The sequence below is a fragment of the Capra hircus genome, chromosome 20 (assembly GCF_001704415.2).
Source record: "Capra hircus breed San Clemente chromosome 20, ASM170441v1, whole genome shotgun sequence".
Classification (NCBI taxonomy): Eukaryota; Metazoa; Chordata; class Mammalia; order Artiodactyla; family Bovidae; genus Capra; species Capra hircus.
The window spans coordinates 38,373,106-38,389,267 of NC_030827.1; the positions used below are offsets into that span (position 1 = coordinate 38,373,106).

Consider the following 16,162-nt stretch of genomic DNA (forward strand, 5'->3'; position numbering starts at 1 on the left):
GAAAGCAAAAATAAGTGTATCTGCTTAAAATATGTCTAACTCCCATAGCAGAGGTACCTTCTAGAGCCAGGAGACACTCCTACATGTATTCAGGTAACTGTCAGGTCCAGAGTATACAGCTATTTTTCTTTGTTTAGGAATAAAAAGAGTGAAATAGGTATAGAGTCTCACATTTTTCTTCCTATATCTAAGTTTTTAGCATTTCTCAAGTCCAACATAAACTTTATTAACAATTTCCTCTAACCTTGGGAAAATGTAGTAATCATTTAAAAATTTCAATGGTTCAAATAAAATACACAAGGTTCAGATCTGGAAGGTAATTTTCTGTGTAGCAAGAGCAGAATATTTCTTTCTTTGATGTGACTGGCCATTCAGCAGGTTGTTTAGAAACAAATTCTCTATCCTTTTTGACCAAACCTGAATATCCAATTTTAAAGAAATGAGAATAACTTCCCCAGGTACTGGAATTTTTGGTAAAATGAGCTTTGTATGATACTACATTGGTTTCCAGATAAGTTAGAAATAAATCATTCATCTTTCTTAAAATGAAACCAGAAATAAACCCAATTGAAACCATGAAGAGGCTCAAAGTATTTAAAATTTCTGGTAGATTTGTGAAATAGTTCCACTGTCTCTAATACCAATGGCACAAGCAAAGTGTTCTAAGAAAATACTTTCATTTCACATAAAGATTATTTATCTGGGGACTTTAGTGTGAAATGCAAAAACTATTTTGATCTTTGGCCTTGTTTCTTAAATGACCAAGGCATATAATAATGTGACTTTCACATATAATGCAGTAATGGAAATAGATAAGCTTACAAATTTTGTTTACAGATTAAAAAACCAATTGGCCCTAAGTTATTTATCTAATGCAGCCATCCATTATAATTATCCCGGAAAAACAGTTTATTGTAAGCCAGGCCTAAAGGCACTCTTGGTCATAATTATAGTCCGGTTACCCTTAGCAATAACTCTCAGAAAGATGACATCAAGATAGTATCATTGCTTAGAAGTATACACTTCACCCAAAGAGTGTGAAAGAATGTGTGACTATAGAACTAGATTTAGAAGGTTATAGGAAAACCAATCTTTAGATTTTTGCTTTGTATGTCTGGATGATGCCAAATGCCTTTTGTGTTTGATGTGAAGACTGGTGACTTTTAAATTTCAGGGTTTTTAAAACAGTTCTTTTTGCTAGGATCAATGATGAGGTCGATATTTATCACATTACTCATCGCTTTCACTAAGGCTTTCTGAGTTTGATGAGCAGTCTGAGTTAGGTCTTGTGTCCTCAGTTGAGGATGGTGTTCTTGTATTCCATAAATGAATGGCTTTCCTAGGGTCAAAGCTGTTAATGTCTGGAGAATTCAACTGAATTATCAGGAGATCCGTCATGTTGTCAGCCTTGACCTTGGCATGCATTTGGGACCTGATGCGCTTCATCTGACTAAAGCCACGTCCTGCCTCAGCTGAACTTGCGGGCAGGCTCAGCACGAGGTCAATGAGTGTCAGGATGTTTGGATACTTGTGTAAATAAACAGAATTCACAAAATCCCAGGTCAGTTTGCGAATGTTCTGAAATCTAGGAGAAAAAAAATGAAAAACGTGAAAGATGGAGACTCCAAAGTTTTACCCCAATATTTATAAATCAACTAGGTTACTTATGCTTACCTAGAGTAGATCTCCAATTTCAACATGCTCCATTCTGTGTCTACTTGGTCAATTTTCACCTTGGCTGCCTCTAATACTGGTTCATAATGTGCAATCAGGATGGCCACCTCTTTTTCTCCAAATTCTGCAATTGATATGCCAAAGAAAAGGTCACATATCTGACAGACACGTGTACAGGCGATCAAAGAACAACAGAAGCAGAGCCAGTGCTCCTGGGTTACCTTGATTTATTTTTGCCGGCCACAGTTTAAAGCTTCCAATCGTGGTTGCCTTCACCACATCTTGGTTGGCATCTCTGAAACAGCCTCGCAGCCTCTTGATAAGATGTGTTAAAACAATGTTTCTCACGTCAGAAATGTTTCCCTTTCCTCCAAGGCAGTTACCATGAAAGTGTGTGACCGAATCCACCCCACGTTCTTTCGGCCCTGGTCTAGGAGGGGGAGAAAAAAATTGCCCCAAGAGATGATTACCTGTAAAAGCCTCTGGCAAATGGTTTCCCAAGTAGCTGTCTGGTTTTGATAGACTCTCAGATCACCCCGGACTCCTCACCTTGTCTGATAAATTTGGAGCATTTCCAGTGTTGACTCTAAGGTGGCAAATACATCAGCAATTGAGGAATTTCTGTTCTGATTGACGTGGGACAGTATGCTAAGGACATTGACAACATCCACCAAGAAGTGGACAAATTTGACAATGTCTGCCTGGAGGAGAGACTCCAGGAGTTCTTCGGCTTTCTGATGACTGCTGTTGCTTCTGCTTTCTTCTGTCTGCAACACAGGTTGGGAATAAAATAGTGGTTTATCTTTCTCAAAGTTATCTCAAATTGCTCAATAAAAGTATTTTTTTTTTAAATTCTGAAAATCTGAAATAGTACCATATTTCAAAATTACTTACTGACTGCAGCTGCTGGACAATTGCTGGATATCCCTTGAGAAAGTTCTGGAGGGCAGCCTGCAATCCCTGAAGCCACCTCCGGCCTCTGACTTGAGAGGGCATCGCAGGTTGAAGGTGGAGGCCCTTGAAAGCAGTCACCAGAGCACTCCTGCGAGCAGGAGAATCGTGATAGAAGCGGTGCATGCTATGAAGAAGGTCTTTCACACGGCTGTAGAGGGGAACGCTCTGGAACACCGCCTGGTAAGACAGTTCGAGGTGATGGGCAAAGCAGTAAATAGGCAGCACACCTGGCTGGATTTCCCTTAGAAGCAGGGCCACTGCGCTGCCGTTTTCTCCCTCTGAACCTGGAGCTCCATCGCTTCCGAAACCCACCAGTTTCTTTGCCCAGTCTTGGTTCGACAGTCGAAGTTGAAGATTTCTCTCCAGAGTTTTCTCGATGGCACGTTTTATCGCCCAGGGCTCCTTCTTCTCCACGGTCTGTACCCCGACGATTTGGCAGTGCACTCTCCCTGCGCGGGCAAACTGCACATATACGAGTTCAGCTTTCTCAGCTGAACTGTCTGCAATCCCATCTCTGAGGACGGAGAAGAACTGACTTTTTTCTAACTTCTCTCTTAGAGTTCTCCGTTCCACTTCAGCAATAAAGTAGGTAAAAGTTCTGGCCGATTTACTGGTTCTGAACACCGGGCCGATATCAACTCCCTTCATATCGTCCAGCGAACACATCCAGAGGAAGTCTTTGAGGGGACGTCCGGTCTTGGCGACGGCGTGGCAGGACCGGAACAGGTTCTCCACCCTGCCGAGGGTCACCTTGCTCATGGTCCTCACCGTCAGCTCCGTGGTAGCTCTGCTCCCTGGAGAACCACTCGTGGCTTCCATGAGGGACGCCTTGGCGTGAGCCTCGCTCAGATGATGCGCGTTGAGAAATTCAGTCCTGAAGTTATCCGTGCCATAAAAAAAACTGACCTGATTTCCCTTTGATGTCACTTCATGTTTACGACACAGGCCGCAGAACATAAGATTTAGTATCTCATCGTATACAAGCCAAGGGTATTTTTTAAGCCAAATTTTCAAAAATTGATTGTTCCTCTTTGGGAGGTAATGGTCAAGCTTCCGAGGCCTTTTCTGCTTCTTGGTGAATCCACTCACATTGTCTGGAGGATCCCTGCCTTTAAAATAACTCCATGTTGTTATTTTAAGTAATTTCTGATGCTACTGGCAATTTTAATTCCCATCCCTCACTCCAAACTTCATATTTCTAGAACAATCCTAGGGAGGGCTTACCCCTTACTAGGCATTTTGGGAGTGCTCCAAGGGCTTTGTATCATTTACTTGTCATTACCTAGTATCCCTATTTTATATAGTTAAGAAAGTGGGTCAGTTACTAGTACTGATAGCCAGTTTGTGGATTAGAAAACCTAAGGCACAGAAAGGGTAATTAACTTGTCCAGGGTCACAGTGGCCATCCACGGTGGAGTTGGGGTTAGCTAGCAGGTGGTCTTACCTAGCCCCCCACTGTTACACACTTCATATTCCAGGTTCCTCCTGTGGGCGAAGGGTGCTATGGTCTCCTTCTCCCTAAAACTGTTTCTCCAGGCAGGAGAGGGGCATGGTCTTTTGCTGTTAATTGCCTTCTCTGGGTGAAAACACAGGAATCACAGGACACATAGGGTCTTGCCTCTGCAGGGTTTGCTTTGGACACCTCTCCCCTCCCGCCTCAGCCCTGCCTTCTCTGGCATTGGTTGGTTGCTACAAATAGGGGGTCCTAGTGGGAAGCTCTTGTAGAGCACAGGGAGCCCAGTTCAGTGCTCTGTGATGACCTAGAGGAGGGTTGAGCGAAGGGAGGGTGGGTGTGGAAGGGAAGCTCGAGGGAGGGGATATGTGTATCCTTATAGCTGATTCACCTTATTGTACAGCAGAAACCAACACAACACTGTAAAACTATTATCTTCCAATTAAAAAAAAATTAAACATTTACTGATACTAAAAGAAGTTATATAGTTTAGATTCTACATTTAGATCTATAAAAAAAGGGGGGGGCATCCTTCCTAGATTATTTTGCAAAGAAGCTGTGCCTCATCTTTTTCCTTTCCCTTAAGGTCTAATTTCTGACACTCATTTATCTGCCAGAGAGAGGAATATGTATTTATCTGGACAGAAGGACAAAATAATTAAAATCACACAAAACTCCTAAAATACATTTCTTCCTAAAGGCAGAGAGCCTAGACCAACATCTCTCTCTCCTCCTACAACTTCTGTGAAACTCCTGGTCATGAGATTACATTGTCCTATTTCACAGCACAATGAAACCTGGAACATGTGCTTGTGTGACTTGATACTAAAATGACTCATGTTGACACACACACTGAGTGTTTGCTTCAATTTAAGGCTTTAGGGTCCCAGGCTTTCCCTCCTCAACAGACAGAACCACCCTTCTTCTGTGCTTTGTCACATGCCAGATGACTGCTGAGCACTAGGGAGATGTTCAAGAAAACAAATCTCCTTTCCTAATTGATCTTTTGGATCTCATGTCTCTTAACATCTTTAAATTGAAAACCTTTGCACTCGTGTCAGTCTGCTTCTGCCTCTTACTTTATTGGCCTCTAATTTATATTTTGCCTTTAACCAATCCTTTTGCGGTTGTTGTTGTTAAAACAAATCCTTATTTATTTATTTATTTTTAGATCCAAAATTTTCCTGTTTTCATTTAAACCTAGTCTCCTTATAGCTGGGACCCATTGACTCCACTATCTTTCGTGCAGGTTGGGTAACTTTCAAGCTTCCCACACTAGACCCTCAGCTCCATGCTGGCTGCCTGCTCTACACATGTGAGAATTGGTGAATACATGAACAGCTGCATGAAAAAAGCAGACTCTGGTTGTTGAATGAAAAGACTTTAACTTTCACTACTAATTTAGCTACTTTTTATATCTTTAGCTTGCTGGCCAGATTTTCCAGAAATTCTATCTTGAATTCTAAGCACACACTTTATCACTGGCCTCATATAATTCTCTGGCTTCATGAGACTATATTCCCCCTGAAGAGACACCTGGAACTGTGCCCACAGACTATTCTACCAGGTCCAAAGGCTTCTAGATTTACTACTGCATTTCTGTGATGTGACTCGAGCAAGTGGAAGGAGTTTCCAGGCTGAGAGAAACACAGGGCTCCTGAATGCCACACTCCTTCTTGCCCTAATCTCCAGGACTTGCCACCTGCTTAGATATTCCTGTTAATAACATCAATCCTTTTACCTTTTCTAGAAAGCGTGAAAGTGTTAGTCGCTCAGTTGTCTCTGATTCTTTTGACCCCATGGACTGAAGCCCACTAGGCTCCTCTGTCCGTGGAATTCTTCAGGCAAGAATACTGGAGTGGGTAGCCATTTCCTTCTCCACTTTTCTAAGAAAATTTTCTGTATTTCTTGATTTGAGTAAATGTCAGACTGATTTACTTTTCAGATCAAAATAGGGAGCTTATTTACCTGCAAAGTGTGGTGTCATAGTTCTAGAATTTTCTCAAAGACACTAAGCCTGGGAAAACCCACACAACTGTCTAGTTACTCCTTCCAGAGCATCACCAGGTGCCCTTACTCTTGCCTCTAGGTTAGCTAGGCTTTCTAGGGAGACAGTAGTGTCTGCTGTTCTCAGACACAGTCTTATCCTCCCTCCAATCCAATCTCCACATCCTTTGGCTCTAAATGTTTTTGATAATTCTCTCCATTGTGGCCTTTGGGGGCAGCCTGAGGCGTCATGTGGGCTTCCCAGGTGGTGCAGTGGTGAAAAATCCGCCTGCCAGTGCAGGAAATGAGGGTTGGGAAGATCCTCTGGAGGATAAAATGGCAATCCACTCCAGTATTCTTGCCTGGGAAATCCCTGGTGGGTTATGGCCCATGTGATTGCAAAGAGCCAGACACGCCTGAATGACTGATCACACAATCTTAAGATTTCACAGCTTGACCACAAGCTCTTTGTGGCCCTCATTTCCTGGCTGGTCTGTTGCCCATTCCCTAAATAGGTCATGCAACTTCAAAATCTCAGTGTTAATTCCATTTTCTCCTGTTCCTAGAAGACTCTGCTCCTGCTTCTCTTCCTGGAAGCTTCTGTCCAGAAGTTTCCCATGGACTACACCCTTTGCTGACCCACACAGGAGCAACAACTACTTCCTCCTTGGATTCTTGTAAAAACCACGGAGCTGGGTGATACAGCTCGGCCACTACAGCCTAAACTTCCTGAATTTGTGCCCCGTCTCTGAGACCAATCATTGACTCCCAGGGTCTCCAAGAGGGTGTTGAGAGGGACACTTGTCATTTTTTAGAACAAAGTTGCAGGCCTTGAAAAACTAAGCACTGCCTCTCTTGAAGAAGGAGTTGAGGGTACAGAATTTGCTGAATAGTGTTTTCTCTGGATAGCCTCTGAGCAAAAATCAAAATAACTATGAACCGAATCTCTATAAGATATTACATCGAGTACTGATGAGCTTACAAAGAAAAGGAGTCCTTATGGCTTAAGTGGGGACATTGGAACATTGTTAAAGTGTTTTAGCTTCAACAGACTCCAAATTGGTTGCTTTGGAGAAAGACTCTCTTTCTGATATGCTTGGCACTTGATGTTTGGACAGGATGTAACTACCCAGAGCTTACTCGGTACATAGCTGAATGTTTTTGGTTTGGAGGCTTACAGTCCCCAAGGAGCTGCATACCTCATGGTTCAGTTCCACCTGGTGTTGTGAATTTTCTTTTTTTTTTTTTCTGGAATCATTCTAAGATAACCCTGTGTTCCTATGTGTTCTGTCAATTAGTCGTGTCTGATTCTGTGACCCAATGGACTGTAGCCTGCCAGGCTCCTCTGTCCATGAGATTCTCCAGGCAAGAAGTCTGGAGTGGGTTGCCATACCCTTCTCCAGGGGATCTGGGGAGTTGAACCTACGTCTCCTGTGTCTCTTGCATTGCATATGTATTCTTTACCCGGTGAACCACCAGGAAAGCTCTGCAGCTACCTCTTAGGGCATGTGCACCTTCAGGATACCGGAGCTCACATTTTGCATAATAACAAGCAGAGTTTGTATCCATATTGCATAATGTTACATATTACATAAGAATATAACATTACTGTAATTATATAATTAAGAGATAATGGCTTATATCACATCTGAATTACACATTTAGTGTGCCAGACACTTTTAAAGCACTTTACAAACATTAATTACTTTAATGCTCATAACAGTGAAATATCCATTTTTCAGATGAGGAAAGTGTGACAAAAAGAGGTTAAATAATTTGCTCAAGATCATATTACAGTCATTTGACAAGAGGGGGAGTTGGAAAGAGCTGTCTGACTCTTCTTACCCATGGATGAGTCTTCTTCCTCATCCAGCCACGGGTAAGAAGTGAATTAATGTGGAGATGCTCGAGCAGGGGCTGACACATAGGGCTTGACACCATTCCAATATTGACTACTGTCATAATTCAGAAAATACCCACAAAATCCATTCTGTGCTGGGAGTATGCTCATGGGAATGATCCTTGGGACAGGCAGTGGAAAGAAGGTCCTGAAGATTCAGGCTCTCTTACTGACTTAAGCTGCTCCTAAAATTTTAAGTATAGATCTTTGTTGGATCTTTGTTGGGTGGGAATAAAAATACTAGCATGAAAAGTCCTTTAATTATATTTTGCATAACTTTGTATGATTATCACATATAAGATCTTTTTTTTTCTGGCATATTTGTGACAATTAACTAATGATATTTTATGTCTAATTACTGCCTTTATCAAAGGAGATTTAGAAATATGACACAGGCAGAATTTGATGAGGAAAGCAGGGCTGAATAAAAGCATGACAGTATATGACACACTTTCAATTTTCCGTTATCTTCAGTAAGCACTATCTTAATGACTTAATTTTCATGTGGATAACCAGTACTCAGTAAAAACTCTTTAAGCTTTAGTTCTTTCTATTAATATTTTGATACTAGTTGTTCACAAGTATTTATTCAGTCACTTGTTTTAATGAAAGATTATCATTTCACTCAATAATTTTATTTATGTAGTATAATTAAAAGTAACAAAGTGTAACTTAATGACATTGATAGCCCTTGTAAATTTGCTAAGATACTCTTACTGTGGGCCTAGTAACATAATGATTGTTACATGCAAATATGTATGTTTTTTCCTAGAAAAGATTCATCTATTCATCATATTTTAATATATTTTAGTGAGCTTGATGCATGCATCTTAGATATAATAGGTTGCATTGGACTATATGAGATAGTATAAGAAAATGCTCACATTTCTTGGCTTAGATACAACAGCAATTTTCAAGTTGAAGCAGGAAGTTTTGTAGGAGTCCACATTTAGAAAGTTACTACTTTCAGCCAGTTGTTCTATATTTTCAAAATAGTTATCACTTCAATTAAGATGGTCTTTTGAAACTGTAGATTTTTAGGGTAAGTACCATGAGAGGTATCCTAAAAGATTTTCTAATTCTTGAATACAACAAAAACTTCACGTAAAAGACAGATCGATGTGTATCTATTAATAATCACAAGAATGAAGAAGAAAGACTTAAGTCAGAGGATGTTTTGGGAGTCAAAGGAACTGGGAGAAAGGGTGAGTGGTAATTAACTTCTAAGATGTCATCAGAGAACCTCTAATTCTGTGACTCTGGGATACAGGAAATAGAATGATTATTATTATTTTGTCTTACATTTTATACATGAGCAAAATGACAACAATGAGTATTATTTCTGTTGTAGACCACCCGACTCTATGCTAAGTGTTTCACATGAACTTGAAAAGTGCCATATGTAACATATATTTTTTTCAAATAGTATGACTGAGCTAATAACAAAGAAAGGGTTTAAACTTTTTGCTTATAGACCGTAACTCATTTTGAACCATTGAGATCTCCAAATCCCATGGTATTATATAGCTTTGTCAATTCTGTGTCAATTACAACTGTCATTCTTAAATCTGGATAATTCTCCAGCACAGGCGGTGGAGGTGGTTCCACCGAAAGAGTTGGTCTCTGTACCTGTTTTCCTGCAGTTCACACAACTGGGGAAGGAGAAGCAGAGAAGTCCCTGGCCTTTCCATGAGCATCTGTACTCAAGCCTCATAGCTTCATGGTTTCTGGTGACTGTTCCCCCAACTTTAAATATCCTCTGTATCCTTGCCATTTAGTCACTCTTACTTCTTTCAGTTCCTCCCTCCAAGCTGTTTTTCTGCAGTTTCCCTGACCAACTTCTTTGCACACTGATTCTCTCTTGTTTGCATTCTTGAGCACTTTTTTTTGTTTTGTTTTGATCAAGTTCAGATTTTGTTTTGGAAAGAACCTAAATAGAAGTTTATATTTTCTTCTTCTTTGGATGCCTTTTCAAATTATGCTCTAAGTCCCTAGGGCAAGTGGTTTTCCTTTTACATCTACATATATATATATATATATGTACATATTATATTGGAGAAGGAAATGGCAACCCACTCCAATACTCTTGTCTGGAAAATCCCATGGACAGAGAAGCCTGGTAGACTACAGTCCATGGGATTGCAAAGAGTTGGACACAACTGAGCGACATCACTTTCATATATTATATATAACTATCTCCTTCCTCCTCTACCTCCCTTTCTTTCTTCTCCCTTCCTTCCTCTTCCTACCATACTTTGAGAACTGTTGTATCCTACCATACTCTGAAAATAGACAGTGAATCAGTTGATATCTTTTGGTCCAGTTTCTAGAGTTAATCTAAGACAAACACAGGTCAAGTTATAACTGATATTTGTAATTTATTCATTTTTTTACTTTTTGGCCACTCCTTGCAGCAGGAGTGGACCAGGGATTGAACCAGTGCCCCCTGTAGTGAAAGTGCAGAGTCTGAGCCACTGGACCACTAGGGAAGTCCCTGTAATTTATTTTTAAACTTTCAGTTGAAATGCAAACTCTTGACTTTGAGGCTGGATGCAAGAATGTTTTATGGCTATCATCATAAATGTAAAGTCTCTTCTGAAAGGGACTATGAGTGGTTGATAATTTTCCACCTACTCAAATGTCCCCCAAAACTTTAAATTTTGACCTGCTTCCAGTCACCCTCGTTTAGGATTAAAGCAAATTATATTTCATATTTGAATTTTTGTAGCTCTGTCTTATTTTATATATAAACAATTATCTGGATAAAATGAAAAGTGAAAGCAACTTGGAAGAAGGAAATATGTAATAAAAAGACATTGTAAGCCCGCACAATGGCAAAGAGGCTGGAATCTGCCTGACTGAAGGACTGAAGGGATTTCATGTGCTGGCTCTATAAAATTGAGATTTTTTTTTTTCTGTAGCTGCTGATGGCCATATTTTGGGGCCTTCTGCTCCCTGCTCAAATGCTGCCAACCTGAGTTGCTGTCCCCTTATATCCTGGAGGTGTAGACCCACTCAAGCTGATTAGATGAGGTGACACTTCCCAGGGTAGGGGACTACCCAGGGATACAGTGGTTACATCTATTTCACCCACTGGGCTTAGCAAGAAAGTCTTTAGGCTTAAAGTAAAGCAATACTCTCTTGACTAATGAGATCTAATGTGGTTTTCTGGGGATACTGAAAAAAATAAGTGAAGTACAACCATTATGAAAGTAAAATTGTGTTAGTAATGGACAAAGGTCAGCTGACTATTCTCTAGGGAAAAGCAAGTGATTTTCCAGTAAGTAGGAGACAGTAAGTTGGAAGACAAGCCTCTTTATGTGAGGCAACTTGGTTCAGCGAGAAGGGACAAGACCTTTGAACCTGAAGTGTCCTGAGGGCTATGTGACCATAGGCAAGTTCTCAACTGCTCTGCCACTCGGTATCCTGACCCATAAAACAGAGATGATGATCCTCCATGTTCTGTCTGAATTACGTGTGCTGTCAGTTGACGGCACTCACTGCTGAATATCTATAAGTAGAAACATCCAAAACTTAAAAAAAAAAAAAAAAGCCTATGTAGGTGTTACAGAGTCATAATAATAAAATGTGAAGGAAATCAAGAATTTGTGTGCAGAAAATGTGTCCACTTACATGTGAACAGATTAATTCATCAATTGATTAAGCAAGTATGTGTTCACAAAGGTTCTGCTCTTGGTCTGCAGAACATGGAAGGAAAAGGCATGCATAAATGGGAAATTCTCTACTCCCTGGTCTCCCTCCCTAGACTAGTTGGGGAAGATAGAAACATAGCTCATAATCCCAGTAAATTCCCAATGAAACTTAAACTTGAAGGATGCATGAAGGCTGCCTCTCGGCTGCCAGATGAAGTAATGCTCAAGTTTGCCAAATGGCTAGCCAGGGGCAGGGAGAGCAAAGAGGAGAATTACCAGGGATGAGAGTCGCCATACCGCCAAAGTGTTAGACACTGTTTTGCTCTGTTTAATTCAGATCTATGTTGTATGAAGCAAATACTAGATAAATTAGAATGAAGCAAGGGCTCATTTTAGCACCACACGACCATAGAAGGCTGTTTTACTTGTGGACAGGTGATTGCCTTCCTGGTTAACCTCAAACTTTTTTTTTTGGTCCTCTTTTCACAATAATCACTTTTCCTACCTTTGGGCGCTATATCTAAGAACTGATCCCGGAGGTTGTCAAGCTGCTCGATGGTCAGGGTGCCATTTTCCTCCTTTTCCACAGGTGGAGGGCGTACCGGAGGAGGTGGATCTGGAAAGACTTTGATATCGCCATTAATGAAGAAGTCTTCTTGGTCTAAATAAAGTTCATTCTGAATTTTGGTTGATGTTTCAATGTGATAGCGAGCTACCCCAGTTAGTTTTTCCACACTGAAAATAGAAACATGAATAGGTTTATCCTCATTGAAAACACTATCAGATTAATAGTGTTTTCTTCCTAGACATACACAAAGAGTTAACACATTAGAAAATATAGCTAAGTTAGAAAATTCAGTCTGCATGTTTAAAAATTCTAATTTATCCTCAAGTCCATTTGTACAAAGGTAGGATAAAAATAAATAAACATAGATTAGAAGTAAAATACATGCTCATTACAGGGCTGATAGTCTCACATTTTATTTTTTTAGTCCCACATTTTATACAAAACTGAACAAAAAGGGATTCCACTAAAATGATTTTATTAGTATTAGGCAAGATTATGTCAAGAGATATATTTCATTCTAAATATGGACCAGAATAAGGTTATATGACAGAAAAACCTGTAAAATATGACTATTAGTATAACACATTTATTTGAAATGAGGACAAGTTGTACGTAAAGTGAATTAAAATTGATAATGGATTTCAAGAAAAATGGCTTTTTTCCAACTTTATATCAAGGAGTTTGATGTTATCTAAGACCCATTTGACAGAATGGACTCTGACAAAGCCCGTTGAAATTGCTTTCCTATGTTTATGGAGAATAACGTTGTTGGTATTGTTTAGTTGTGTCTAACTCTTTTGTGACACAATGAACTGTAGCCCACCAGGCTCCTCTGTCCATGGGATTCTCCAGGCAAGAATACTGATGTGGGTTGCCACTACCTTCTCCAGGGAATCTTTCTGACCTAGGCACTGAACCCACATCTCCTGCATTGCAGGCGGATTCTTTACCACTGAGTCATCTGGGAAACCTGGTGAATAATAATTCCCAGCTAAATCACATGGTATAAGCAGCCACAGTTTGGAGTGACTGTGGTGCGGTGGAAAGAACCCTGGAAGCTGAGCTCTAATTGTACACCGTCTCCAGCTCTGGGTCCTTGAGTTAGTGACTTAAGCTCTCCAATTTTCTCATTTTTGCAAGGGAGCCCAAAACACATAACTCCATACCTTATGGTTATTAATGTGAAATCACATAGGGCATGGATTTAGGCTTTCTTAGGGATTATAGTTCGGAGAAGGCAATGGCACCCCACTCCAGTACTCTTGCCTGGAAAATCCCATGGATGGAGGAGCCTGGTAGGCTGCAGTCCATGGGGTTGCTAGGAGTCGGAGACAACTGAGCGACTTCACTTTCACTTTTCACTTTCATGCATTGGAGAAGGAAATGGCAACCCACTCCAATGTTCTTGCCTGGAGAATCCCAGGGACAGGGAAGCCTAGTGGGCTGCTGTCGCACAGAGTCGGACACAACTGAAGCGACTTAGCAGCAGCAGGAGGGATTATAGTTATGGATCTAACTAAAGGCTACTTTAAAGGCCAGAGAAGTTTTATACAATAACTAAAATATCACTGTAATACAGAAAGAATCTTATATCTTGCAATAAAGATTGAGCATGGCAGAAAAGTGCATATTTAATCTGCTTTTATATAACTCAGGAACACTGAAATAAACAACAACAAAAAAATCGTGTTAGTCATTTTCTTTCAAAAGACAATCTTGAATTTAATTCCAGTACACTGTATTAGTGAGGTATTTGTGAGTGCCCATATAGTAGGTATTATCTAGGTACTTTCTGGTTGATGGTGTTTGTAGGGTGGGGCAGAGAAGGGGCACTGTGTTAGGAGGGACGCCAAATGCATGCAGAGACCCAGCCAGAACCAGGTTATCAAAATAAGTGCGCCATCTAGTGGAAGGTTATGAAGAGTACCCTCAAAAGGGTAGAGTGCAAAGAGTCGGACATGACTGAGCAACTGAACTGAATTGAACTGAACTGAAGGAGAAATGCCAGGAGAATGAAAGTGGGATTCGAAGTTGAAAGAGATCCGATAGGTCTCCCTATTCATTTTTTCTTGCCACTGGAGGATTTTTGCAAGAACCAAAAACTAACAGCATAGCTGAACAGTACTAGGTTTTCATTTCTTGTGGCCATATTCAGGTATCAGAGAGAGACGCACACATACAACCCATCTGAGAAATATGCACCTGTCAGATAAAAGTCAGCATTTACACTTAGTGACCACAAGGACGGGCGCTGTGAACCCTGAGAATGAATAAGGTACGCTTTCATTTGTAAGTGGCAGGCAGAGATCAGGACTGTACATCACTGTTCTATGAGTAACTGTCCAATTATTTTAAGCATTATGGCAATGAGGTGACCAGGCTGAGGGGTATGTGTGTGCATGTGTGTGAGAGAGAGAAACTTAGATACAAACAATGAAGCTGAGGATTTTACAACAGAACTTTCACAATGAGGCAAGAACTGGAGAAAACAAACCATAATAACCATCTTCTAGCTGGCTCACGTTGCTTCTAAGAACACTTGCCGTTTGTATTCTATGTATGCCGTGACTTACAACTTATCAGTAAATGTTTATTGAAAACTGTGGTGTGGCCCAGAATCTAGCAGAAACCTCTAGAAGAGCCTGGTTGGAGTGTTTTCTTTTACAGATGAGGCTTGTGGGGTTGGAAGTGATTAGGCGTGCTGTAATTTGTGGACAAGGAGAGAGTCCCCATCTCTTGGTCTCCTGACTGTTGAGGGCATTTCTGCTCTGCTGAGTTGCTTTCTTACACCTTTCAGGGGAGAATTAAGAGGATGAGATGCTCCCTAAGGACCTGTACCTCCCCATAAACAAAATGATCGGTCACAGGTCTGTTTCTGCTCTAGACTACAGTTCTGTTCCTCACTACAAATGAGGATCTAAAAAGCCTGTAGAATCTAACAGAAAAGTAAACTGGCTGTCATGAGGGAATCAGCCCAACGGGGGAAGCATTCCTCTAAATGACTTCTCCATCTCCCTCTCACTGGCCCTGACTAATAAGATGCCTGGCATTAGAAAGATATGAAATTTTATATCATGTCTAAAGAATAATTTTAAATTGCTTATATGCTTACCTGGTACACTAAGGTCCTCATGGAGCAGTGGGAAAACCAAACTATCATAAATAATGTGTAGTAGTGCCCTTTGATACATGACTTAACTATGGTTAAAAAGAAGCAACACAAGCGTATAGGTGATTTTCTGCTGCTGCTGCTGCTGCTGCTAAGTCGCTTCAGTCGTGTCCGACTCTGTGCTACCCCGTAGATGGCAGCCCACCAGGCTCTGCCGTCCCTGGGAGGTCAAAATTCTATTTATAAATATAATTCACATTTGTAAACCTCTTAACATTTTTTGGTCAATTTTAGTCTTCAGGCATTAGCAAAGTAAATACTCAAAATACTTAAAATGTCTTGCAGTTCTTTACCTGGCCATTTCATTCAAGTACCTCTCACCGAGCCACTTGTCCATGAGTCTATATACATCAACCGCCTTTATTACTAACTCTTCCAGGAAAGCCAGTGCTTTTACCTTTATCAGTTCAAGTCGGAACTGTGTAGCTATCTCTATTTAAAAAAGAAATAAAAATGTTTTTAATGTATTATATGGCATGAACTTTCTGATGAACCAAATTCAATTTTGAACCAATTATGCTTTAGTTTGTGAAAATTTTGGCACATCTTTGATATACTAACATGGATAATTAATAACCTATCCACCTTGGAAACAAAACAGCATGTGGTAGAGTCCTTTGACAGTTTACTTATTATTATAAGTAAAAAATAATAATTCAATTTTACATATAATTGCACTTTATCATATACCATTTGATAAATTGGAATGGGAAAACAGAAATAGATAATTTCTGAATTTCAAAAAGGGGGAGGCTAACTAAGTCTCTTGATCTCTCTTCTTAGAACCTTGGGAAGGCGACACCAT

General features: G+C 40.3%; 1 protein-coding gene across 1 annotated transcript in view; it reads right to left on the bottom strand.

Moving 5' to 3' along the window:
* SPEF2 (sperm flagellar 2) overlaps positions 1-16,162 on the bottom strand; it is a 199,850-nt gene that overhangs the window by 34,567 nt on the left and 149,121 nt on the right. The window contains exons 29-30 of the mRNA XM_018065771.1: positions 15,651-15,789; positions 12,126-12,355 (exon numbers count right to left, since the gene is read on the bottom strand). Of these exons, the coding sequence (XP_017921260.1) occupies positions 12,126-12,355; positions 15,651-15,789 (369 nt within the window). The remainder of the gene's footprint in view (positions 1-12,125; positions 12,356-15,650; positions 15,790-16,162) is intronic.